Source organism: Geotrypetes seraphini, chromosome 1, assembly GCF_902459505.1.
Source record: "Geotrypetes seraphini chromosome 1, aGeoSer1.1, whole genome shotgun sequence".
NCBI lineage: Eukaryota > Metazoa > Chordata > Amphibia > Gymnophiona > Dermophiidae > Geotrypetes > Geotrypetes seraphini.
Genome location: NC_047084.1, coordinates 194,195,461 through 194,220,051, shown reverse-complemented (window position 1 = coordinate 194,220,051; position 24,591 = coordinate 194,195,461). Strand labels below are relative to the sequence as shown.

Genomic DNA, 24,591 nt, shown 5'->3' with positions numbered 1-24,591 from the left:
CGCGTGTTAAACCGCCAGTGCGCCTTTGTAAAAGGAGCCCTAAGTTACAAAACTCCCTTTTCTTATATTATACGTCACAAAAAAGGTAAATACTGTGTTTCCCCAAAACTAAAACAGTGTCATATTAATTTTGGGTCCAAAAAATGCATTAGGGCTTATTTTTGGGGGTTGTCTTATTTTTTTCATGTACAGTAATCATCTCTCCCTTCCTCTCCTCCACCCCAATTATTCCTCTTTCCTTTCTTCCCTCCCCATGTGCAGCATCTTTCCTCCCCTCTCACTCATCCCCTTGTGCAGTATCTTTATATCCCTCCCTCCCATCTCCCTGTGCAGCAGAACCCCACCAGCCCTCCCCACCATGAGACTGACATACCTCCGAGGCCTCCAAAAACAGCAGTGGCGGCAGCGCTCTGAACAGGTTGCTTCGCGGTCTTCCCCGCTGGGGTGTTATCTTTTTACTTGACTAATTTTAATACCTTTTTGAGTAACTTTCATAGACCAAAAACCATCTTCCTTAGGTCAGAACAGGGCTTTTCGCCTTTGAAAGCTAATAAAAATATATTTAGTTCAATAATACGGTATCATATTTTCCATTTCTTGTTTTATTTGTATTTGTTATGTTTGAAATGTAGTAATTAGAATATGTCAGATTTTGAAATTTACATCTGTTATCTTTATATTTTCCATAGTACAGAGTCTGATCTCTTGGAGGTTCAGTTTAATTTTTTATTTCTATTTTTAGTTTTTGGTTACTTATTCTATACTGGGTGAGGTTCTGTGTTCTGTATGTATGAAAAGACATAGCTTTCTGTTAGCACTGACTTCAGGATTACCGTATATACTCGAATATAAGTTGATCCGACTATAAGTCGAGACCCCCATTTTCCCCCCCAAAAAGGAGGAAAAATGTTGACTTGAATATAAGTCTGGTGGCTTAATATTCAAGTGTCCTGCCCTGCCAGGTTCTGCATTCAGCCCCCTTCCCTCCCTGCCCTGCACTGTCCCATTCCCTACCAGGCTGTGAACCAAGCCCCCCTCCCTGCCAGGCTCTGAACACTGTCCCAACTTCCTTCTCTGTACCCTCTTCCCCCTAAAAAGAACCAACCTCATCAATGGCTTGATTGTCCCGTATTCCCCTCTGCCCTCTAACCCAGCCAGCAGATTAACCCTTCCCCTTAACTTAAACCACCTAGTGGTAGGCCGAGACAGGAAGGATCTCTCCCATCTCCTGCCCTGGCCGACACTAATAATTACCACCTTCTCTCCTTCCCTCCCTCGCGTACCTGTTCCCTGGTGGTCCAGCGTGCATTCCGCACTGAAGTCCTCCTTTGTAAAGTGGTAGCCAGCAATGCACCCGGGCCGGCACGCAGGAGTCAGCTTTTTGTGCTGCCGGCCTGCCCTGTACCGTTCCTTGATAGGCTGCCACGAGAACCGAGAATCCCATGAGAACTTGCGGCAGCCTATCAAGGAGCGGTGCAGGGCCGGCAGCATGAAAAGTTCGCTCCTGCGTACCGGCCCGGGTGTGCCACTGGCTACTACTTTTACAGTCTTTAGGAAGATTTTATTAAAATTTGGGAGCCATTAACATCCTTTTGTCATGATTGATGCCATTTTTCTAATATTTTTCTATTAATTATGTAAGATTTAGGGTTGGGTGGGGGGTGGGTTTCCATTATATGAAAATATAATAAGTAGAGGGATTCGAGGATGGGAGGGGGAGGATTATATTTTTAATTATAAGATATAATGATAAGATGCACAAGTGCTTAGATTTATTTTATTTATTATAAATTTTTGTACACTTGATGAAAGTTTTAAAATGAATAAAGAATTAAAAAAAAAAAAGATCCATGTTGTGTGACTCATGGAAGTTACTGCTATTATGGTATGTTGCAATAGCTCTGTAGATCCTGAGTGACATATGCAATGTTTTGTATTACTTCACATCACGCCTGGTATTAGATTTTGCATCTGGATTTACACACCAAACCTTGCTCAGTAATAGCTCAAGGCAAGTTATATTCTGGTACAATAGATATTTTTCTGTCCCTGAAGGGCTTACAATTTAAGTTTTGCATCTGAAGCAATGGAGGGTTAAGTGACTTGTCCAAGATTTCCTTGTCCAAGGAGCATCAATGGGATTTGAAGCCTGGCTTCCTTGGTTCTCAGCCTGATGCTTTAAATATTAAGTATAGCAAATATAGATAATATCTAATGGGCAGATGGGAAGGCACCTGGTAGACAGCGAAGAGGTTCTTCCCTACTGTGTTCAAAAGTGCCCCTACTGCTCCCCTCTTTTTTTTTTTTTAAAGAGTGGTGCTCACACAGGGGAAAACAGTGATCCCTTTTAAGCTGTGCTAAACATCCAGTATCTGAATAAAATTCAGAGTAGCTATAAAGTACAGGTGAACAAGTAGGGAAAGCTTGCAGAACATGGCTCATTTCAACCCCTATATGAGTATTTATGTATATGTGTGTGTGTGTGTGTCTGCAAGAAGTGCTCACAAGGTAATGCCATTAAAAATTTACTCAACTAAATCCTTTGCTCGTAATAAAATTTTTTGCTCACATCAGCTCAGTCCTTAGAGGGAACATTATTAATACCCAGAAGCAGGGAAGAACCAATTTAAGTTAGTTCCTAAGGTAATGGATGGGTTAAGTGATCTTCCCCAAAGTCACATGTAGGGTCAGTGGGATTTGAACTCTGGCTTCCCCGACTCAGTCTACTGCTCTAATCATCAGGTTTCCTTCAATTCTAAAGAGGAGCTATGTCAGAAATGGACTGTTTATTCTTGTTTTAAAAGCTACTGAATTCTTAAGAGCTGAAGTTTTAACACATATACTTTCCTTCTTCACAGCAGGACAGAAATGAAAACAGTCAGACAAGACTGATCCAGTGCAGCTGCAAAGGGAACAAGGGGCACATAAAAAGAAGATATAATAATAGTCTTCCTTGTGGTGGCTGCAGTACAGTGGGCAAAGGGGCATGGCACAAAGGGCAGGAGTCTAATTTGGTACACTCCTACAGCCAGATTTTGAAAAGTTTAAAACTAATCAGTGCTGGTGCAGAGGACCTCTAATATTTGGAATATGTCTGCAGACAGTCTCAGTAAGAACAACAACACAATCTAACTTATAATAATAAACCAAAAATAATAATTGAACCAGAAAAAATTTACCTGGTTTTAAGCCAGCAGTAAGTTTCACATCCTTGATTACGGTTTTCTCCTGTGACTGCACAGTTACAAACAAGCAGTACATCTCATTAGTCAGGGCTGGTGGCTCATGTCGTAAATGAACAGAAATCTTTGGAACTCTGGAAATTATCCTAGAAATGAATACATAGTACTGTAAGGATTTGTTAGAACTTTGATTATTTGACTAGTTACTAACCTGATGAAAATTTATCAAAGAATATACAACCTCTGTCCCCTCCTTAGCCCAATCATGCCACTTTTCTCCCCACCTCTCTAGGTCACCCCAGCACTCTTCCCTATTCTTTCTCCTCTTTCTTCTTGTGCAGCCCTGGGAGTCTCCTTTCTGGTTGCCTTGTGATTTCATCACCTCTCTCCAAAATGAGACTGTAGCTTTTGGTGCCAAGCATAGTTTTTAAAGACTATCTGCACAATATTCAGCCAGTGGTCAAAACAGATGATTCTGAAGGATGACACAATGGGATGATTGGTTGAGGGGGTCTGAGATTCCTAGATGCGAGGTATTGTATGAGTAAGCATGAAAGGTAGAAAGGGATCCCGGAACAGTGTCTTATGCACTAAAAAGAGGATCTCAGCAAGATTCTGTGTGAAACCAGTTGTCAATATTTTTCATGAAGTAGAGGGGTGACATGATTGTATTTCTTAGAGTTTGTAATTAACAGTCATATTTTGTATAGCCTGGAGGTAGCAAATATCCTTGGCTCATGAGCCATATAATAGGGAGTTGCAATATATGACTTATGACAAATGAAGACAAGTCTTGAGTGCTGATTGACTGAATATATTTGTTTGAGCTTATAAAAACAGCTTTTGATAATATAACAAATTTAAGCTCATGGTTTTGTCTAATAGGGTACCTAAGACTTTAAGGAATAAATAAAAGGTAATAGTAATCCCTGTCAGGGAGATTGGAACAGAAAGGGTAGATGAGCCCTTTCGTCCTATAAGTGCATGTGATTTATCTGGGTTTAGTTAGGGTTTAGAGTATTGGTGCCAGTTCACTATCTGGAACAGTTAATTGTTGATGGAGGCTATATCTTGCGGATTGTCACAATCTAAACAAGTCTGGATTTGGATATTGTTGGCATAAACAGATGGTAAGAGGCCGAATTAAGGTGAGCAGGAGAGACACGAAAGTATTAATTAAAACCAGTGAGAGTATGGAGCCTTGAGAGACTTCACTCTGTAAAGGAAAAGGACATGAAAGGATATTTTGCCATTAAATAGCTTTGAATCTATGTGTGAAATATAAACAGAACTTTTAAGAACCATGTCAGTAAGGCTTTGGCGACTTTAAGACTAGAATCAGGTATCACAAGCTGAGGCGGTCCCATTCTATTAGATAGTATCTATCATCAACCCTTCCAAGCCAGCTATCCTCCCAGTTTGTTACTCCCTCTTCAGTATCTTTTCCAGAAGCTTGCTGCTAGCCTGCCTTTAGAACAGCTGTTCTGTTTTCTTGCAATATCATGCATCACCTGTATTCTTGTGTTCTTCTAGTCTGGCATGAATAGTATAGGGGTTTAGGGATAATACACATCAATTTCATGGAGAGCTGCACAATGTCATAAGAAAACAGAATGGCTGTTCCACAGTTGCAAGCTTCCAGAACAAGAGTGGGAGAATACATTCTGAGGAAGAGTCAGAGAAATGCATTTAGGATTAATGAAAAACACCAAATTAAAGAGTGCCTGGTGGCGAGGCACATTTTCTTCTTCAATAAAATTTGAGACTCTTTCTACTTTTTTAGATTCTGTGAATAAAAAATGGTTTTATTAAGGCTACAATATTAAACTAAATGTTTTCCTAGCATCTGCTTACATAGTACTTGCTTGTATTGTTACGCTGTCCCAGCAAACCTCATTTTCAGGAAGTTTAGGTCTCCGTTTAAAGGAACGGGCAGCTTGCAATGCCTCTTGAGGAGATGCTGCATCTCCACCACCTCCACGCCAGTTTAGAATCATACACCTGCCAGTCTCACTGCCCAGAACAAGCTCCACTGAGGTAATCTGAAAAAGCCCGGACATAAAGTACTCACAGTCTTTCTTTTGATTAAAAAATACTTATACTTCTAAAATCTAAAATAAACTAACCTCTATTTTCTTTCCTACATCCTCGGTTTTAGCAACAAATTGAAATGTGAATTTTCTAGTTTTCCCAGGAACCAGGCATACTGTTCCCTGTGAGGACTGCTCCAGAATATCACCTGACTGATAAGCTTCCTCCACGATGCAGAACCGATTGTATTCCTGCAATAGGATTGACCAAATAATTACATTTGTACATCCTCTATAATAAAACCCTAAGCGCGCATGCGCACTTAGGACAGCGTGTTCCCTGCCACCATGGTCCTTGGGTCCGTGACAAATTCGATTTTCAAACACGGAGGCAGGGAACACGCTGGCGATTCCCCCTCCCTCCATCCAACTCGTGGCCCCCAGGAACTGTTCTGCGGCCCGCGATCTGGCCGGCTCCCATACCGAAGTTATTTTTAAATTCAAAGCCGCTGCCGCGGCTCCTCTCATGAGCCGTACCTGCGTCGGAAGCCTCTCTGACGTTACGTCAGAAAGAAGGCTTCCTACGCAGGCGTAGATCATGAGAGGAGCCACGGCGGCAGCTTTAAACTCCCTTTGCCAAGAAAACTAAGTAGCACAAGTTTAATATGAAATCAATAAATAAGTAATAACATAAATAAGAAAATGTAATGTCTTTGGGACTAATGAGGACTAATTAGGACTGTTGCAAGTTATATTACTTGCACGGAGGTCTGAAGATCCCTGAGACATTTCAAAAGATAACTTTTGATATTCTGTAATCATGAAGAAATCGTGGGAATGATTGGTGTATAATTGTTTGCTTGATATAAACTAAGAATTATTAAGTGTTCAACACATGATATTACTGTATATAGGCCCTAAAGTGACTGAGTGGATTAGGAACTGGCTGTCTGGAAGGCAGCAGAGGGTAGTGGTAAATGGAGCTCATTCTAAGGAAAGGGATATTATCAGTGGGCAGGTTCTTTTAAACATTTTTGAAAGCACTATTTCTGAAGGAAAGATTAGGTATTTACCTTGATCATCTCCTTTCTAGTAAACAGGCACATCATTCTGGAACACTTGGGTTATGCATCTCTGATTGTGAGATCCTGTGTATGGAGCCTCATTTACATTTTTTGCTCCGCCTCCCATTCCTCTGAGCTGACCTGTAATACCTCAGTTCATATCAAAGCAGATGGTCAGCCCTAGAGTAGAAAACATAACAGGGGACTCTCCTCGAGAAACAAGTCTGTCCTGCTCATATCATAACATATAAAGGGGATAAGATTTGACATACCGCCTTCCTGTGGTTACAATCAAAACAACATTATATACAGGCACTTAATTTATACCTGGAGGAATGTAGGGTTAAGTGACTTGCCTAGTGTCACAAGGAGCTGTAGTGGTAATCAAACCTACTTCCTCTGGTTTTCAGGTCAATGCACTAACCATACTAACATTAGGTACAAGATGAAAAGTGTTTTTACCTGATTATTAAAGCCAACACAAAGTTTGGAAAATCTGATCGGATGTGGACAATCAGCTTTCAGATATACATTGAACTGAACAGGAACATCGACATGGAAGCTTGGAGAGAGAAACTTTGCTTTGCATTGCACTGAAAAAGAAACACAGAATATTCAAATTATATATCAGTAGACGATGATACACTAGGCACTGTTAAACCACTACTTTAGCAAGTTTATTTTTCTGTAAATCATACTTTGCAGAAGCTTGACATTTGCATGACACAGCTCTGGCAGAGCTCTGCCCTGTTGGAACGGAATGGGATAATTCGTGGCCATTTCAACACAGCCGCTCTGAAACAGCTGTGATGAATGGTCCCATTTCAGCTGCAGATTACAAACACCGGACAGCAGTTGTGGGCTCAGCCTGTTTTGATCATGGCACCTGCATGCATTGTTTTCACGCCTATGCCCCTGTTTTCTGGCTCCTGCTGTTGAGCCTTCTGCTGTCTTCCAGCGCTTGAGACAGCAGTTTAGAGGGATGGTTTGCTCTGGTCCCAGACTTGTGGTTTGTGACCTGAAGCTTAAGAGGGTTTGTTCTGGTCCCAGCCTTGTGAAATCCCATGAGCTGTGGCATGGAGAAGAGGGGGAGTGAAAATTTTGGGGAGGGATTTGGGTGGGGGGGGGGGCATTGTCCTCACAAGAATCTGCTGCAGCTAGATCGCAAATTTTAAGCAAGTTTGGTCCCATCACCTCCGGACGATTCATCACGGTTGTTCATTTCATGGGACGATTCAGTGCTGAAACGGCTGCGATGAACTGGCCACATGAATCGTCCTAGACCCCTACTGGAACGAGGTACTCTAGTGAGCATCACAGTATTTTTTTCATGTTATGACTTAAAACCAAACTCTACATGAGCAAAAACAGCCAAGATTGTGGAGTCACTACACCAAATCTTTGACTCCGACTCACTTATTTTTCTACTGTCTGAGCCTCAACACCTACTATCTATAGTAAATCTATGAGAAATTTGATTAAAATTACAGAAACATAGGCTATTTTTTATGTACAACATTAGGACTAATTTACCACAGAATATAATTATTTGAAGTTTGAACAAAGAACACAAATATAAAAAAATGCTGTGACATGAAAAAATACAATACATGGTTACAAGCTGAAAATTTTAATAAATCTTTGAAGAATTTGGTCTAAGAAAAAGATTCTTCTTTGTGAATGCATTCAAATCTGATCCAGTCATTCTCAGAGCAGAGAACAATACTTTAACACTAAGGTGGATCTGTGGCAGAGAAATAACTACCAAGGTAACATCTCTAACAATTTCAGGATATAGCTTATAGTTATGCACAGTACAGCACTCGATCTTTAGTCGTGTGGCAGCTACGAGATCAGAAACATGGATGGTCCAGTGCAAGATTGCACCATTGAAAAACGTGTAGTGTGTTTTCTTTAGACATAGGGAAACCTGTGGAAATTCACCATCAGATACTGACTCAGTATGGACATAGCACCATGAATCAATGACATGTTTATGAGTAGGGAAAAGTTTAAAGTGAGAAGAACAGGTATAACCGACGAAGGTCGTTTTGGTCACCCATCAATATTGCACACACAAGAGCATATTGATCGGGCAGATGCCTTGATTAGAGAAGATCGATGGATAATGATGTCTCAACTGGCTGGAAATTTGGACATCAGCTTTGTATCTTCATTTGCCTTAATGTATGAAGACTTGGGATATAGGAAAGTCTGCGCACGATGGGTTCCTAAACAGCTTACTGATTTGCACAAGGAACAGCGTGTGGAGGTTGTGACCCAGTTCCTAAGATGGTCTGAAGAAGATCTGAGTATTCTGTAGAGAATTGTCACTGGCGGCGAGACATGGGTGCTTCATTATGACCCAGAGAGCAAAAGACAAAGTATGATGAAGTAAACATAAGAACATTGTCAGCCTAGCTGTCGCTACCATTCAGCATTTTTAGTTGGCATTACTTATGTCAGCGAGGCCTATGGGAAATTATATCAATCTGACTCTGGCATGGGAATGCAGATAGACCTTGAGGGTAGGAAGACGGTTTTAAGTAGCCCTGATAGCCCTGATTGAATCATGACTAGCTAACAGGTGTTAATGTCTGATTAAGAGGGTGCTTAGGACAATGGGTCCAGATGGACAGATCAAGCAGATAGCCTGCTTGAATGGAACAAAGAAGCCAGAGGCTAATCCCATCACCATGCTTGCAAGTATCACACCCTCCTTTATCCATTAAATTAACCATTGTTTCAAACAGTTTACAAATTCTAAACAGAAAGATACTGGGACATACAATATTTTCTCTATTCAGAAAAAGATTCCAAGGTATAAAAGCCTGCTCTCTGCTCTATCAATCTATCTCTTTTCTTTTTGGGCTGTCTCCCAAAGGAGGCACAGATGAGACAGGAGGAAACATGATTCTGTATGTCATGTTTCATTTCTGGTCACCATACCAACATTTCCAAGATAGACAGCATTTCATCTTCTTTGGGGTGTCCCATGGGACCTGCACCGTGAACCCAATACATCCAGTCTTTACCTCGAGCTCTGGGGATAGCTATAACTAAGTCACTATCACTTTTGAAAATGGACAGATTCCACAATGACAAACATAAGCAATGCCTCTGCTGGGTCAGACCTGAGGTCCATCGTGCCCAGCAGCCCGCTCATGCGGCGGCCCAACAGGTCCAGGACCTGTGCAGTGATCCTCTATTTATACCCTTCTATCCCCCTTTCCAGCAGGAAATTGTCCAATCCTTTCTTAAACCTCAATACCATACTCTGCCCTATTACGTCCTCTGGAAGCGCATTCCAGGTGTCCACCACACGCTGGGTAAAGAAGAATTTCCTAGCATTTGTTTTGAATCTGTCCCCTTTCAGCTTTTCCGAATGTCCTCTTGTTCTTTTATTTTTTGAAAGTTTGAAGAATCTGTCTCTCTCTACTCTCTCTATGCCCCTCATGATCTTATAAGTCTCTATCATATCCCCTCTAAGTCTCCTCTTCTCCAGGGAAAAGAGACCCAGTTTCTCCAATCTCTCAGCATATGAAAGGTTTTCCATCCCTTTTATCAGACGTGTCGCTCTCCTCTGAACCCTCTCGAGTATTGCCATATCCTTCTTAAGGTACGGCGACTAATACTGGATGCAGTATTCCAGATGCAGGCGCACCATCGCCCGATACAACATCAGGATAACTTCTTTCATCCTGGTTGTAATACCCTTCTTTATTATACCTAGCATTCTATTCGCTCTCTTAGTGGCCGCTGTGCACAGTGCCGTCGGCTTCATTGTCATGTCCACCATTACCCCCAAGTCCCTTTCTTGGGTACTCTCATTCACTAACATCCCTCCCATTGTATAGTTGTACCTAGGGTTTCTGCTTCCCAGATGCAATACTTTACATTTCTCAACGTTGAACTTTATCTGCCATCTCGTCGCCCATTCCCCTAGTTTGTTCAAGTCCCTTTGCAATTCTTTGCAGTCCTCTTTAGTCCGAGCTCCACTAAATAGTTTGGTGTCGTCTGCAAATTTTATTATCTCACACTTCGTCCCTGTTTCTAGATCATTTATGAATATATTAAATAGCAGTGGCCTGAGCACCGAGCCCTGCGGAACACCACTCGTGACCCTCCTCCTGTCCGAGTAGTGGCCCTTCACCCCTACCCTCGTTTCCTACCCGCCAACCAGTTTCTGATCCATCTATGTACGTCTCCGTCCACCCCATGGTTCTTCAGTTTCCGGAGTAGATGCTCGTGAGGCACCTTGTCAAAGACTTTTTGGAAATCCAAGTATATGATGTCTATGGGGTCTCCTCTGTCCATCTGTTTGTTAATTCCTTTGAAGAAGTGCAATAAGTTAGTTAGGCACAATCTCCCCCTACAGAAACCATGTTGGCTTGTTTTCAGAAGTTCGTTTCTTTCCAAATGTTCATCAATGTTTTATCAGTGCTTCCGCCATTTTCCCCAGAAACCAGGTGAGACTCACTGGTCTGTAGTTTCCCGTGTCACCTCTTGATCTGTACCTATGAGATGGTATATATCACTGGTGGGAGTTGAGAGGTAAAAGAATAGGAGCCCTTCATTTCACAGGTAGGAAGTCAGGAAGATGAGAGACATCAGTAGGCATATTAGCTTGCCAATGCCCTGGGACAAATTTGATTATACCTCTTGAGGTAAAGTTTCTTAGGCTTAACACATATCTTAAAATGTAATGCAATTTGCTTAATCCAGTTCAATATTCATGAAATGATATGTATGCATTTATATGCGACATAGTTCATTAGTATTATCATTCTAGAGCCAGATCTGTGTTTCATTCTAGGGCCAGATCTGGAGTTTATACAACGTAACATTGCCCTGAAGGATTATTCACTTAATCAAAACACTATCTGTTATAACCCAGTAGTTTCTCAAGATTCCTGAAGCAGGCCTGTTTGGCCAAAACATGTACACATCGACTTATTGAGTTATTGGTTGAATAAAGTGAATTGAACATTGGATGAGTAACAATTTGTGGTCATCAGTCTGATTTGGACAATTCCACTCTTTATTTTATGTAGCTAACAATGAATAAAAGCCTGTTTGGTGCACACAGGGACCAATGTAAAAAAGCTATTGGGGGCTGAATCACAAGGTTAACAAGGGGTAGGCATGCATGTTAGGTTATAAACAATGCAGAAACCAGTCTGGCATGGGAATTGGCTGTCTAAGGCAATGTAGAAGGATTGCAAAACTATGGCATATGGAGATTCCAAAATGATCTTCCAAGGAGGAGAGAATCTGCTAGATGCTGTAAAGATGGATGGGATTAGCATCAGACGTGGAAGTGGTAGGTGGTAATCCTGCCAGAGTCCCAGAAGATCTGTGACCCCATAAAGAGGAAACATAAAAGTGCTGCTTATGGCATGCAGCTGTTGGGGCATAACCCTTAAGGAGTATACCCCTTGGAGCCATGAAGGACTTGAAGAATTCTGGCATGAGATATAAACTGGCTTTTTGGTGGTATATGGACTGAGAAATTATCTAGTCACAGTAAATTAATCCTTCCTTTTATTCTATTGTGAGGAAAGGAAAGCTAAAATTCTCAATGTCCAGATATCCTTCCATGAGACTGTGTCCCATAGATAGGTATGTAATTATTATGCCTAGTGGACTACATCACTCAAGAACCTCTTCCCTAGAACCAAAGCCCTCAAAGTTTAGGAGGGAATGTAACTCTATCTCATTCTTTGGTCTCTAAACCTAGGCCCCTCATTCTCTGGCTCTCCCAGTTCCATTTCTTTTCCCTGATAATGCTTTGGTGACACAGCCATTAGAGGGCCCTAAAACAGCCCTCCTAATAGACATATGGGCTGAAGTTACATGTATAGAAGGTATTTGAGAAGAATGGTGCCTCAGCTGTGCTCCTTCTGTCAAAGAACAATAGACTAGAAAAACTGGACACTAGAACTCTTAAAGTGGAAAAAGAATTCTTGTTTTTGGAATTTCAGATTAAGGGCTCCTTTAATCAAGGCGCGGTAGGGGTTTAATGCGCGGAATACCGCGCATTAAACCACCTGCTGTGCTAGTCGCTAACGCCTCCATTGACGAAGCGTTAGTATTTTGGCTTGCCGCGGGGGTTAGCACGTGATGAAATGTCCGACATGCTAACCTCGCTAGCGCGGCTTGATAAAAGGAGCCCTAAGACTTTGAATATGATTGAGGTACCCACTGTTAAAAATAGACTAGTGCTTCATAGCAAATTAAAGTTTAGGGAAAATGTTTCTCCGATGAGGAATCTTAAGATTTCTAAACTGTCCTGTTACTATCTTCTCTGCCCAGAGATTCTGATTAGACAATATTTTTCTGATATATGAAAGCTTCCTAATTTGCATGAGATTATCTGAAATATAAAATAATCTCAAAATACCAATATTGTAGCTAGAAGTGAAACAGAGGGAGATTTGGATAGTCTTGAAAGGGCTGAGAGTTTGGATCTCTCAGGATTTTTGAGAGCTTTTTTATAATACAACAACCCTGCTACTTTCACTGGTTTTTGGAGATGGATAAATGCTACTCTGAAAGTTTATATCCAATATCAAAATATTTTTTCTGGTCAGAGAATTCTGCTTTTCCCAGATGTTGCCCGGTTGACTTAGCTATGGCATAAGGGTTTTTGGCTCTGAAACCCCAGGTGATTTCAACAGATGCTACTTTTTAAACTTTGTTTTCCATGTAAATGTTTGATTTCTTATTCTGGGGATGGCTTTGCTTTCTTTGAACCCTCTTAACTGGAAGGATTTATTGAAAATAATGGGAAAATGGAGATGATTACCTGAAACTTGTTAATGCTGTGGTTTGTGCTAAGTAGGGTGGGTGATATACAACCCACTGGTAAAGACTCGTATGCCTTTTGCACTAGAACTGCCGTTTATTTAAGTCCAAACCCTGCCCAAACTCTACCCTGGGAATGTCTCTTGTCATCAGGGGTAGAAGCATACATGGCTTTTATTACAAGCCATTTCATGTACAAATTACTATTCTGTGTGTAGAATTGGCTTTGAAAATTAACCTCAGAGGGAACATGGAAATCGGCTCTTAGAAAACAGGCCATCATATATACAAGCACAATTATGTTTCGTGCTAGTGCATGCATAATTTTGCTCCCAGTAAAATGGAGCTAATCCTGGAGGCAGGTTTAGGGTAAGGTTTGGAAATATGCAAATATTTTTGAATTTTTTAAACTACACAGGTTGTTTTCATTGGAAAATACACTTGCACAAAAAGGTAGTGTATGTGTGTGCACTAGCGCTGTACGATTCAGGAAAAAAAAATTTCGATTCGATTCAGCCTGTTGAAATCAATTTTTCGATTCGATTTTCATGCCCAATTGGGTGTTTTTATAAAACATCCTGGTGGGTTTATTTAATAGCCTCTTCACCCCCTTTGCCTTCTCCTAACCACTCTGGCGCTGTGGTGTAAACAAAATAAACAAACAAAAAAGACTCCGAGAAAATAACAAAGCCGCGGTGCTAGAAGGCACTTCACACGGAGAGAACACAAGAACAGGGCTTCTGGCTCCGCGGAAACTTTAGAACTGAGGACCACGAGGTGGGGATGCGCCCTCTAGTGGAGCGGGAAGGCATGCACATGCGTGGTGCAGCACAGCAAGCTTGAAATTTCTTTCAAGTTTGCTTGAAAAGCTGTCCGCGTCGGGGCTCCGTGGATGACGTCACCCACATGTAAGAATATGCTGCCTGCTTGTCCTGGGATAAAAGACTTTTCCTCTCTGTTAAATCCTAGCTCACGTTCGCGGTCGAACACCAGCTCTGGCAGGATACACATTTCAAATCTGACATATTGTATCCAAAACAGAAAATAAATTATTTTTCTACCTTTTGTTGTCTGGTCATTATTCAAATCATGTTGGTCCTATGTCCTGGGTCTCCTTCTTTCTTTATGCTAACCATCCATCTTCTACCTCTGTCCTCCCCTTCCATTACCTTTCTCTCCCCCGGAGGTCTGGCATCTTTTCTTTTTTTTTTTTTTTCCTCCATCCCTGCATGTGCAGCGATGTACCCCACCATCCCCAGATCCCCCATTTCTCCTTTTCTTAACTACCCTTTCATCCTGCATCTCTCCCTCCATCCCCACCACCCCAGGGTTCACCATCTTTCTCATTCTCTTCCCAACAACCCTCCTATCCAGTATCTCTATCCTCCCCCCTCTACACCATCCCTTGTGTCCAACTTCTCTCCCTTTCTAGTCCTTCCCTCCCTAAATCCCATTGTCCACCATGTCTCTCCCTCTTGTTTTTAGAACCATTATTTCTCCCCCCCATTCCAGCATATACACATCTCTTTGAACCCCCATTCCCTCCCTCAATGTACTTCTACACCAGAGCCCCACTTCCCTGAAGGCCTGCCCCGCCCCCCCCCCCCCCCCCGAAGGTCTGTCCTGGTCCCTCCCTGAAGGGCTGGGCTGTTCTCTCCTGAAGGCCTGCACACCTCCCCCCCCTCCCCAAGGCCTGCATGTTCCTCCAGCTTCCCCCTCCTGGCCTCCTGCTCTAGAGGAGCAGCCTGCAGACAGGATTGCAGGTACTTTAGTGATCCTTGCAGGCTGCCATCGGTCTGCGCAGCTGTCCTTCCCTTTGCTGCGGCTCCGCCACTCCTCTGACATCAGGGGCAGGATTGTGGCAGAGGGAAGGACAGCTGCAGAAGCCGATGGCAGCCTGCAAGGATCGCTAAAGCACCGGCGATCCTCCCTGCAGGCTACCAGTAATTTAGGTAAGAGCGGGAAGCCAGGGGGAGAAGACACTGCAGCACTTCCTGACTAACCCTCCCTCCTTGCCTCCTAAAGCAGGAGCAGCAGCAACCGCAAGAGACAGCGCTGCTGCTCCTGCTTTAGGGTCAAGGGGGAAGGGTCAGTCACCAAATCGGGAGGCCAATTTTTTTTTAAAGTGAATCAATTCAAATCGGAAATCGGGCAGCACTAGTGTGCGCAGCTACTTTTTCCCTAGGCAATTTTCAAAGTGAAACTATTTATGTAATTTCACTTACAAATTGAACACAAGAACCTAAGCTTTGCCATACTGGGATAGACCGAAGGTCCATCAAACCTAGTATCCTGTTTCCAAATGTGACCAATTCAGGTCACAAGTACCTGGTAAGATCTCAAAAGAGTAAAACAGATTTTAGTGATGCTTATCCTAGAAATAAGAAGTAGATTTTCCCTACTCCATCTTAATAATGGCTTATGGACTTTTCATTTAGTTTGTAAGCAAACAAATTGGTCAAGGACTTTGCAAATATGTGAATAATTTGAAAATTGTCCTTGATATATCCAGCAGGGGCTTGTTGCTTACAGACAACAGGCATAGCAGGAAGACAACAGGGTTTATATGCAATCCCTTGTTCGACTGAGCATACTCATACAAAGAGATAAAGAAGTTACTTGAGCTCTTTTATATGAAACATTTTTACAAGGACAATTTTCAAAATGCCATCCACCCATAGAAATGGTTGTTTACAAAAGTGGTTAGAGCTGCTGCCTCAGCACCCTGAGGTTGCAGATTTAATCCTAGGCTGCTCTTTGTGACTCTTGGCAAGTCACTCAACACTCCATTGCCCCAGGTACCACAGTTAGATTGTGAGTCTGCTGGGACAGATAGTGAAAAATACTTAGTATCTAATTATTATTCAATGAATTGAAAACCACTTTGGGTAAACCTATTCATGAAAAAGAGTTTAATAAATCTAAAAGAAATAAATAACTGGGCTATCGAAAAACTGTCTACTCTTTATTTATTTTGATTTATATCCCAACCTCCCATTCTCCCAGAAGAGCTCAGAATGGATTACAAGTTTACATACATAATAAAACATAACAGGGTTTACAAAATAAAGAACAGGATATAGTAATGTAGAGCATGACAGTACATTTTAGGTCATGACATATGGGACAAAGTATGTACTTCACATTTCCTCAAGCAGGTTTAGGTCAGGGAAAGCTAGAACAACATGCTGTTTTGCATTTTCACAACTACATGTGTTATTTTTTCAACAGAAAAATCAATGCAAATGTATGTGGGTACTTAATCCTATGCTTCTTTGCTACTCTCCTTTTGAGAACTGGTAGGGGAGTTGCATCAAAATACATCATTTTGAATTTGTTCTTCTTTTTTACTTTAATGGGCAAATAAACCTGAGCTACAAACTTATAAATAGGCACTTTTCTGTTAAATATGTACTTCTCTATAATAAATAAGCTGTATTGTTGAGCTTGACCTGTAAAGCTTTTACTCCTTACCAAACGGTACAAAATCCTGCACTTCTATTGTGAAGATGTTGCTGCCTGCCAAGGACACTCGATCAGCCCAGAGTTTTTGTGCAGTTTTCACTACTGAAGCTTCACAGCCTGGTTCTGGATCAGGACTCTCATTCTGCATAAGCACAATAAATCATAAGAAAACATTAAGATACTGCAAGCATTTTATTTCCTTAAATGTCTGTATGTATTCAGACACATTCAACTTACCATTAAGACTTTTATCAGGTTCTTTTCTATTCGCGATTTCTGATCATCTGTTAGTGTGGATGCTTATACCAAAATTAAGGATATTAAAGGGAAAGGGATTTGGATTTGTATAGAAACGTTTTGTAGTTATACAACCACACTCAAAGCAGTTTACATATATATAGGTACTTATTTAGTACCTGGGGTAATGGAGGATTAAGTGACTTGCCCTGGGATTCAATCCCACAACTTCTGGGTGCAGAGGCAGCAGCTGTCACTAGGCCACTCCTCACCTCCAAACTGATTTACAGTGGAAACAGACCATAAACAGTATAGTTACTCATATGTAGCAGGTGTTATCTCAGGACAGCAGGAAGATATTCTAACGTGTGGGTGAAGTCATCCACAGAGCCCGGTACAGACAGTCAAAACTTATACTGTTACTTTTGAAGACTATCTGTATCTGGCTCATGGGACCATTAGTTCAATAATAAAGCTAAGCAGCTAACCAGGGGCAGTAGGAAGGTTGTGAGAATATCTGACTGCTGCCCTCAAATAACACTTGCTACAGATAAGTAACTGTGCTTTATCTGAGAACATGCAGGCAGCATATTCTCTCATGTGGAACTCCCAAGCTGCCATGAACATGCCTCTAAGAAGAAGGTTATTAATAACTACCATGAGCCCGGTGAAACCAAAAGGAATGGAAGGAAGTTGGCATTTAAGTAGTAAATAAATTCTGTAGCATTGCTTAGCTGAACTGACTATGATTCTCCAAACAATAGTGAGGACAAGGTAGCTGCTTTACAGATGTCCTCAATGGGAGTGGTGCACAGATGAGTTATTGAAGTCGCCAATGCACAAATTTTGTGTGTGATGACACGGCCTTCAAGCATCAGTCCAACCCAAGCTTAGCAGAAGGAGATACAGCTGCCCGCAATGTGGAGATGGTTCTCTTTGTGACATGAGCTCAAAGTTTATTAGGATCAAATGACAGGAACAGATGAGTAGAAGCTCTATGTGGCTTGGTCCACTCTAAGTAATAAGCAAGATCACGGTTACAGGTCAATGTGTGAAGTGCAGCTTCACCAGGGTGTGGTTTAGGAAAGAAGACAGGAGAAACTATAAACTGGTTGAGATGAGATTCCAAGATGACTTTTGGAAGGGACTTAGAATGAGTGTGAAGAACCACCCTGTCATGGTAGAAAGTTGTATAAGTTGGATCTGTAGTTCACTGACTCAGATAGATATTAGAAATATTACTTTCCAACAAGTGTGATGTCTGAGTGATGAAGATGCAAGTGGTTCAAAAGGAGACTTCATTAGAGTTGAAAGCATAACATTGAGATCCCAAGCAACTGGAGGAGGCTTGATTGGTGGTTTGGTTTGGAAAAAGGCCTTTCATGAATCTAGAAACCAGAGGATGTACTGATAATAAGAACATAAGAACATAATGATAATGGCTTTTTATCCAGAAGTGTATGGAAAGCACTGAAGTAGTTTGGAGACCAGAGCAGAGAGATGGAGAAGATAGTCCAGAACCTATAGTAATGGACAAGTGATCAGATATAACGAGTTGAGATTACGAGAGTCAATTTGAAACGATAGCAGCGTTGAGTAGAGGGTTTCCTAGATGCCTCTATGATGGCTGACACTGATGCAGATAGTGAAAACGTATCTATTGGTTCATAGGGACACAACATGCTGTGAGAGCTAACGAATGGAGACTATGATGGAGAAGAGAGCCCTCATTCAGTGTGAGTAGTGTTGGGAAGACTTGAAATATGATAGGTTCCTGGACACTGAATTGTAGAACAGAACCATGCTTGTCAAAGCCACCAAAGTGATATGAGAATCATGGTGGCCTTTTCTTGGTGAAGTTTGAATATAGTCTTCCTGAGCAGAGGTATTGCAGGGAAAGCATAGAGAAATCTGTCCCTCCAGTTGAGAAGGAAAGCATCTGATTCCAGACAACTGGGTGTGTAGAGTCTGGCACAGAATACTGGAAGTTTGTGATTGTGGGGAGAAACAAAGAAATCCACTTCTGGGGAGCCCCAATTTACAAAGATATGGCAAAATGGTGGTGTTGAGTGACCACTCATGCTGTTGAAGGAGTCTGCTCAACTTGTCGGCTAGGATATTCTGTTTTCCTACTAGGTAGACTGCTTTCATGAAAATGTTGTGAAGAATAGTCTATGACCAAATCTGAATTGTTTCTTGGCAAAGAGAATGAGATCTTGTGCTTCCTTATTCATGCAGTACATGGCTACTCTGTTTGAATAAGTACCACTTGATTGAGAAGGCAATCCTGGGATGTTTGGAGAGCATTTCAGATTGCTTGAAGTGACTGATGTGGAGAGCTTTCTCATGAGGACTCCAGCTGCTCAAAGTATGGAGACCGTCAAGGTGGGCTCCTCATCTAGCAGGGAGCATCCGTTGTTAATAGTTTTTGATGGGGTGGAGTATGGAAGAGGAGGTTTCTGGAGAGATTGGTTGGTAACATCCACCACTGATGTGACTAAGGCCTGAGGTTACTTGGATGTGTTGGGACAGCATTCCGGTGGATTGTAACCATTACATCGAAATAGTCCACTGAGGCTGAGATGCAGATGGACAAATGGAGTTACATGCACTATGCCATATGGCCCAGCATGAGCATCATTTGACATACAGTAATACGTTGAAGACTGAGATGTTCTGGAAGATCTGTATCAGAGTATCTAGCCTCTGTTGCAGGAGAAAGGCACGAGCCTGAGTGGTGTCTAGAAGTGCTCCAAAGAATTCAAGAGTTTGAGTGGATTGCAAATGGGATTTCTCATAACTGACTGCAAAACAGAGAAGCTTGAGAAGACATACAGTTGAATTCATGGCTAGACGATCTGTTTGAGGTGTTAGGGCCCTGATCAACCAATTTCCCAGATAAGGGAACACATGAAAGCTACAGATTTGGAGAGCTGCAGCCACTACCACTAAACATTTTGTGAACACTCTAGGTACTAACGCTAGACCAAATGGAAGCACCTTGTATTTGGAAGTGGCATGCTTCCACTCAAAATCGAAGATACTTCCTGTGGGCATGTGGAGATAGGAATGTATTTGTAGGCTTATTTGAGGTCCAGAGAGTAAAGCCAGCCATCTTTGTTTAACAGTGGTAATAGGATTCCCAGAGAGACCATTCAAAATTTCTTGAGAGCTTGGAGGTCTAAAATTGGACAGATGTCTTTGGTCTTTTTCGAGATTAGGAAATACTTTGAGAAACATAGATAAATGACGATAGGTAAAGGATCCAGTCTGCCCATCTGCAGTATCCACTATCTCCATCTCGCCTGATGAGAACCCCATGTGCCTGTCCCACGCCTTAGTCTTTGTCTCCACCACCTCTACTGGGAGACAATTCCACACATTTACCACTCTTCCTGTAAAAAAGTATTTCCTTAGATTATTCCTGAGTCTATCACTTCTTAACTTCATCCTATGTCCTCTCATTCTGGAGCTTCCTTTCAAGTGAAAGATTCACCACATGTGCAGTTATACAACATAGGAATTTAAATGTCTATCATATCTCCCCTCTCCCGCATGTCCTCCAAAGTATATCTACTGAGATCTTTAAGCCTGTTCTCATACACCTTATGATAAAGAGCACCAATCATTTTAGTAGCCTTCCTCTGGACCAACTCTATCCTGTTTATATCTTTCTGAAAGTGCAGACTCTAGAATGTACACAATATTCTAAATGAGGCCTCACCAGAGTCTTATATAGGGGCAGCAATATCTCCTTTTCTCCTGACCATACCTCTCCCTAAGCACGAAATCATCCTTCTAGCTTTTGCTGTCACCTTTTCAACTTGTTTGGCAACCTTTAGATCATTTACTATTATACCCAATTCCCGCTCTTCTTTCATGCACATTAAGTTCTTCATCCCCTCTGTTCCCTTGGATTTTTCCCATCCAAATGCATGACCTTGCATTTCTTAGTATTAAATCTTAGCTGCCAAATTTCAGACTATTCTTCAAGCTTTTCTAGGCCCTTCCTCATGTTATTCACACCATCAGGGGTGTCTACTCTATTGCAGATTTTGGTATCATCTGCAAAGAAGCAAATCTTACCTGACAGCCCCTTCAACAATATTGCTTATAAAAATGTTAAAAAGAACAAGCCCAAGAACTGAACCTTGAGGCACCTTACTAGTAACATCCCTTTCTTCAGAGCAATCTCTATTGGCCACTACCCTATGTCACCTTCCACTCAACTGGTTCTTGATCCAGTCTGTCATTTAGGGGCCCATCCCAAGGGCACTCAGTTTATTAAACACCTGTGTGAAACACTGTCAAAGGCTTTGCTAAAATTTAAATACACCACATCTAGCACACTCCCTCTATCCAATCCTCTGGTCACCCAGTCAAAGAAATTGACTCTCCTGCAGGGAAACTTGTTCTATGGCATTGTGCTGGAGGAGGACTGAGAGCTCCTGGTGAGGTTGTTTTAATGGGAGTTGAAACAGGACTTTCTTGGAGGATGGTTTAGAGGTCTCTTTTGTAAATGAATGGTATATCCCTTTCTCAATATCTGAAGGACACAATGGTCTAATGTTATTATGAACCAGCGATGGTAATAGTTGGTGATCCAACCTCCTATGGGTAAAGTGTGAGGAAGAGGTTGTCAAATACTGGCTAGGCTCTATAGGATGGAGTAAAAAAGACTGTTGTTGTTTGGACTACAGTTGTGATCAAACGTGTTCTGAGTCACCTGTTGTCTTGGATGTCTTTGAATAGGCTCCATGAGATGACATAGCAGGCTGGTTGTATCTCCATTTGGGATAATAAGAGAGCATCTGGAGGTTTTGGAATATTTCCTGGACTGCTGAGGTCAGAATGATTTAGTAGATGATAAAGTTTCAAGTTTAAGTTTTCAAGTTTTAATTTCCTGAGTTGCTTCCTCTATACAATCTCCGAAAAAAATTATCTCCCATGCAGGGTAGGACATTGAATAGATCGAGCAAACAAGAAACAAACTGTGTGGAGAGATTGGAAGTAAGTCCTGAAGAAACAACACTTCGTGAAACGTTGGCTATACACAGGACTCTTCTATTTAAACATATTCTGACACGGTTTTTTTTTGTCAATTGATAATCTTTAGACCCTTATAAAATATAACTACAGTGGCACAAAGCCACTTCCAACGGAAGTTTTTGCCAATGATGTGGGCGGAGGTGGTTTGAGCATTGAGCAAGGTTTTTTTCTTCCGTTGGAGTGAGACTCTTGGCATCTCAAGTGGAGTTTTTCATAGTTGATTGAGTTGATTTCCCCACTTCACCATAGTTTTGAATTAAGGGGTATATTTAAGAGACTGTCCTGAACCTTGGCATCTAGTTCACCGATTCTAAGCCAGGCCTGCAGATGTTCAAGATGTTCCTGGTCTCTAAAAGATGTTGGAAAGAGTTTAGACGTTCTGAAGGTATATGTTGCTCATAAAAGGACATCTTTTGGACTGTAGTCCAAACAACAACAGTCTTTTTTACTCCATCCTATAGAGCCTAGCCAGTATAAGAGACTTCAGGTAGAATGTCATATAGAAATTGAAGTTGAGGGTTCTTTTAGTCAACATAGTGTTCTGGAATAACTTATGCCTAAATTTATCTAGAGCCCTACTTTCTCTTCCCAGAGAAGTGCTGGCGTAAGTTCTAGAACTGTTTTTCTTTTTAAGTGCTGACTCCACTACTAATAACTTGTGTTGTTGCAGTTGTGGTTGATCAAAGCCAGGACAAGATTGAATCCTGTTTAGGTGTCTAACTTGTGTGGGGCCACTGGGACTGAGAGTGCTGCTTTCCAGTTTTTGAACAAAGCTTATTTCATTAAGTTGAGTAAAGGTAGTTTTTCACAATCTTTAGGCCACTCTTTGTAGTCTAGAGCCCGGGGCTGTGTATCTGACTTCATACTGATAGGCAAAGCCTCTCCCATTGTCTAATAAATCTTGTAAAAGACAGATTTTCAGGAGGAGACCTTCTACGAGGAGTTGGATCAGATGACATACTATAAGATTCCTGAGGACAAAGTTCTGGATAGCCTGAAGAAGAGCAAGAAGACAAGTTAGAATTATATCCCTAGATGTCAGGTGTTTGAGATGAAGAACGTCGAGGGAGATGTCAAGGATAGCATTGAGATCGACGATGAGTACGAGGTATATCCCAAGATGAATGTTGAAGTGTGTGTCGATGGGATTGGATAGAGGAGCCCTGAGAGTTAGATGAAGAACTATGCTCCCTGGAAGAGCAGGCAGGTCTCTTTGAATGGGAGCATTGATGGTGTGGTGTCCGGGAATGGTCCCACAATGAAGACTTTGAGCAAGGCTTGGACTAGACCGAGACTGGATGTACAAGATCAGGTGAATGACTGCAGCATCTCAGCAAGCTCCTTCTGCAACAGCTCTCGAAGATGATTTTACAGAGATGGCGCCAGTACCAATGTTACATGGAGCACAGAGGGCACAGGCAATAACAGGTATCGAGGTGTTGGTGACCTCAATTTTGAGCGCACCTCAAAGGACACACTAATTGTAGTGATGGTGACCTAGTCTCAGTGTGCCTAAGCTTTGAGTTGTTCAATGGGATCGATGTCTAGGATGAAACCGACGCATGCCTAGAAGGAGTGAGGTGTTTGTGCTTCTTAGCCTTTTTATGAACTTCCCCTGAGGGAGGCAGCATCAATGAATCAGAAGTGGAACGGCCTGTCAATGTTGTAGGTACCAGTGTTGATGCTGGGAGTGCAGAATATTGAACGTCGGAATCATCAGACATCCTTGATGTACCCTTAGACCTGAAAAGCTTCTTGTATTGTAACAGTCTGGCCTTCAGTGACTTCTTCTGCAGTTTAGAGCAGAGTCAGCATGATGTTTTCATGGTGCTTAGGACCAAGGCAAAGGCCACACCAGTTATGCAGGTGTGTAGCCAAAATGGCCCGTTGGCACTGAGTGTACCGTTTCAAGCTGCATGTTGGCTTGGACATCAAGGGGAAGACTGCTCAAACAAAATCGAAGGACTCTATGGTCCAGGGAGATCGATTAAATAAGAACTTGAAAAAAGCTGAGGTGAGCCTAAAGGCCCAAAACAATAAATCGGTCAAAATCAAAAAATTTTACCGGAACTGTAGAAAAATAATAATAAAGAAAAAATTGAAGAAAACAGAACGGGAAGGCACAAAAATGTGAAAATGTTTTACGTGCTTGGAGAAACTCCAAAGATTAGCTTCTCAGCTCCACAGAAAACTGATAGTCCTGTGAGCCGACCGATGTGAAGACACCGGTGCATGTGAAGTATGGGCAGTCTTCAGAAGACATAAAGTGACAGTATACTTTTTGACTGTTTGTACCGGGCTCCATTGATATCACCCACATGTGAGAATATGCTTACTGTTTGTCCCCAGATAATACCTTTCTTGAACCGCAAGGTAACGGCAGAATAGAAATCACTAATGTAATGTAATGTAATTTCTGACACAGCTTGTATGTGCTATTAAAATAAGCCTAACAAATCTCTCAAGAATTACAAGGTTGTCCTCTGACTGAAATAATGATTTTTGGGACAAAAAATTTAGTGAGGAGAGGTTTTTGTATCAATGGACTATGGAAGAAAGAATTTGTGCAGGAAGAATCATGTCGGTGCATTGTAGCAGCAAAACAGCAGATGAAAAGTAGTGCTCTTGCCACAAAGGGAGTGTGGGCCAAATATGAAAAAAATATTCAGAGAAGCAACATAGCTTGCAGGCCCATGAGTACAATGTACCATTAATATGGAGTTTCCCTTTAAAATTTGGCTGGGGGTGGGGATGGGG

The 24,591-nt window shown here is 41.8% G+C and overlaps 1 protein-coding gene across 1 annotated transcript in view; it reads right to left on the bottom strand.

Moving 5' to 3' along the window:
* Positions 1–24,591, bottom strand: part of TRAPPC11 (trafficking protein particle complex 11) — a 148,870-nt gene that overhangs the window by 49,606 nt on the left and 74,673 nt on the right. The window contains exons 16-21 of the mRNA XM_033943164.1: positions 16,786–16,847; positions 16,558–16,690; positions 6,739–6,869; positions 5,309–5,464; positions 5,037–5,224; positions 3,180–3,328 (exon numbers count right to left, since the gene is read on the bottom strand). Coding sequence (XP_033799055.1) covers positions 3,180–3,328; positions 5,037–5,224; positions 5,309–5,464; positions 6,739–6,869; positions 16,558–16,690; positions 16,786–16,847 — 819 coding nt within the window. The remainder of the gene's footprint in view (positions 1–3,179; positions 3,329–5,036; positions 5,225–5,308; positions 5,465–6,738; positions 6,870–16,557; positions 16,691–16,785; positions 16,848–24,591) is intronic.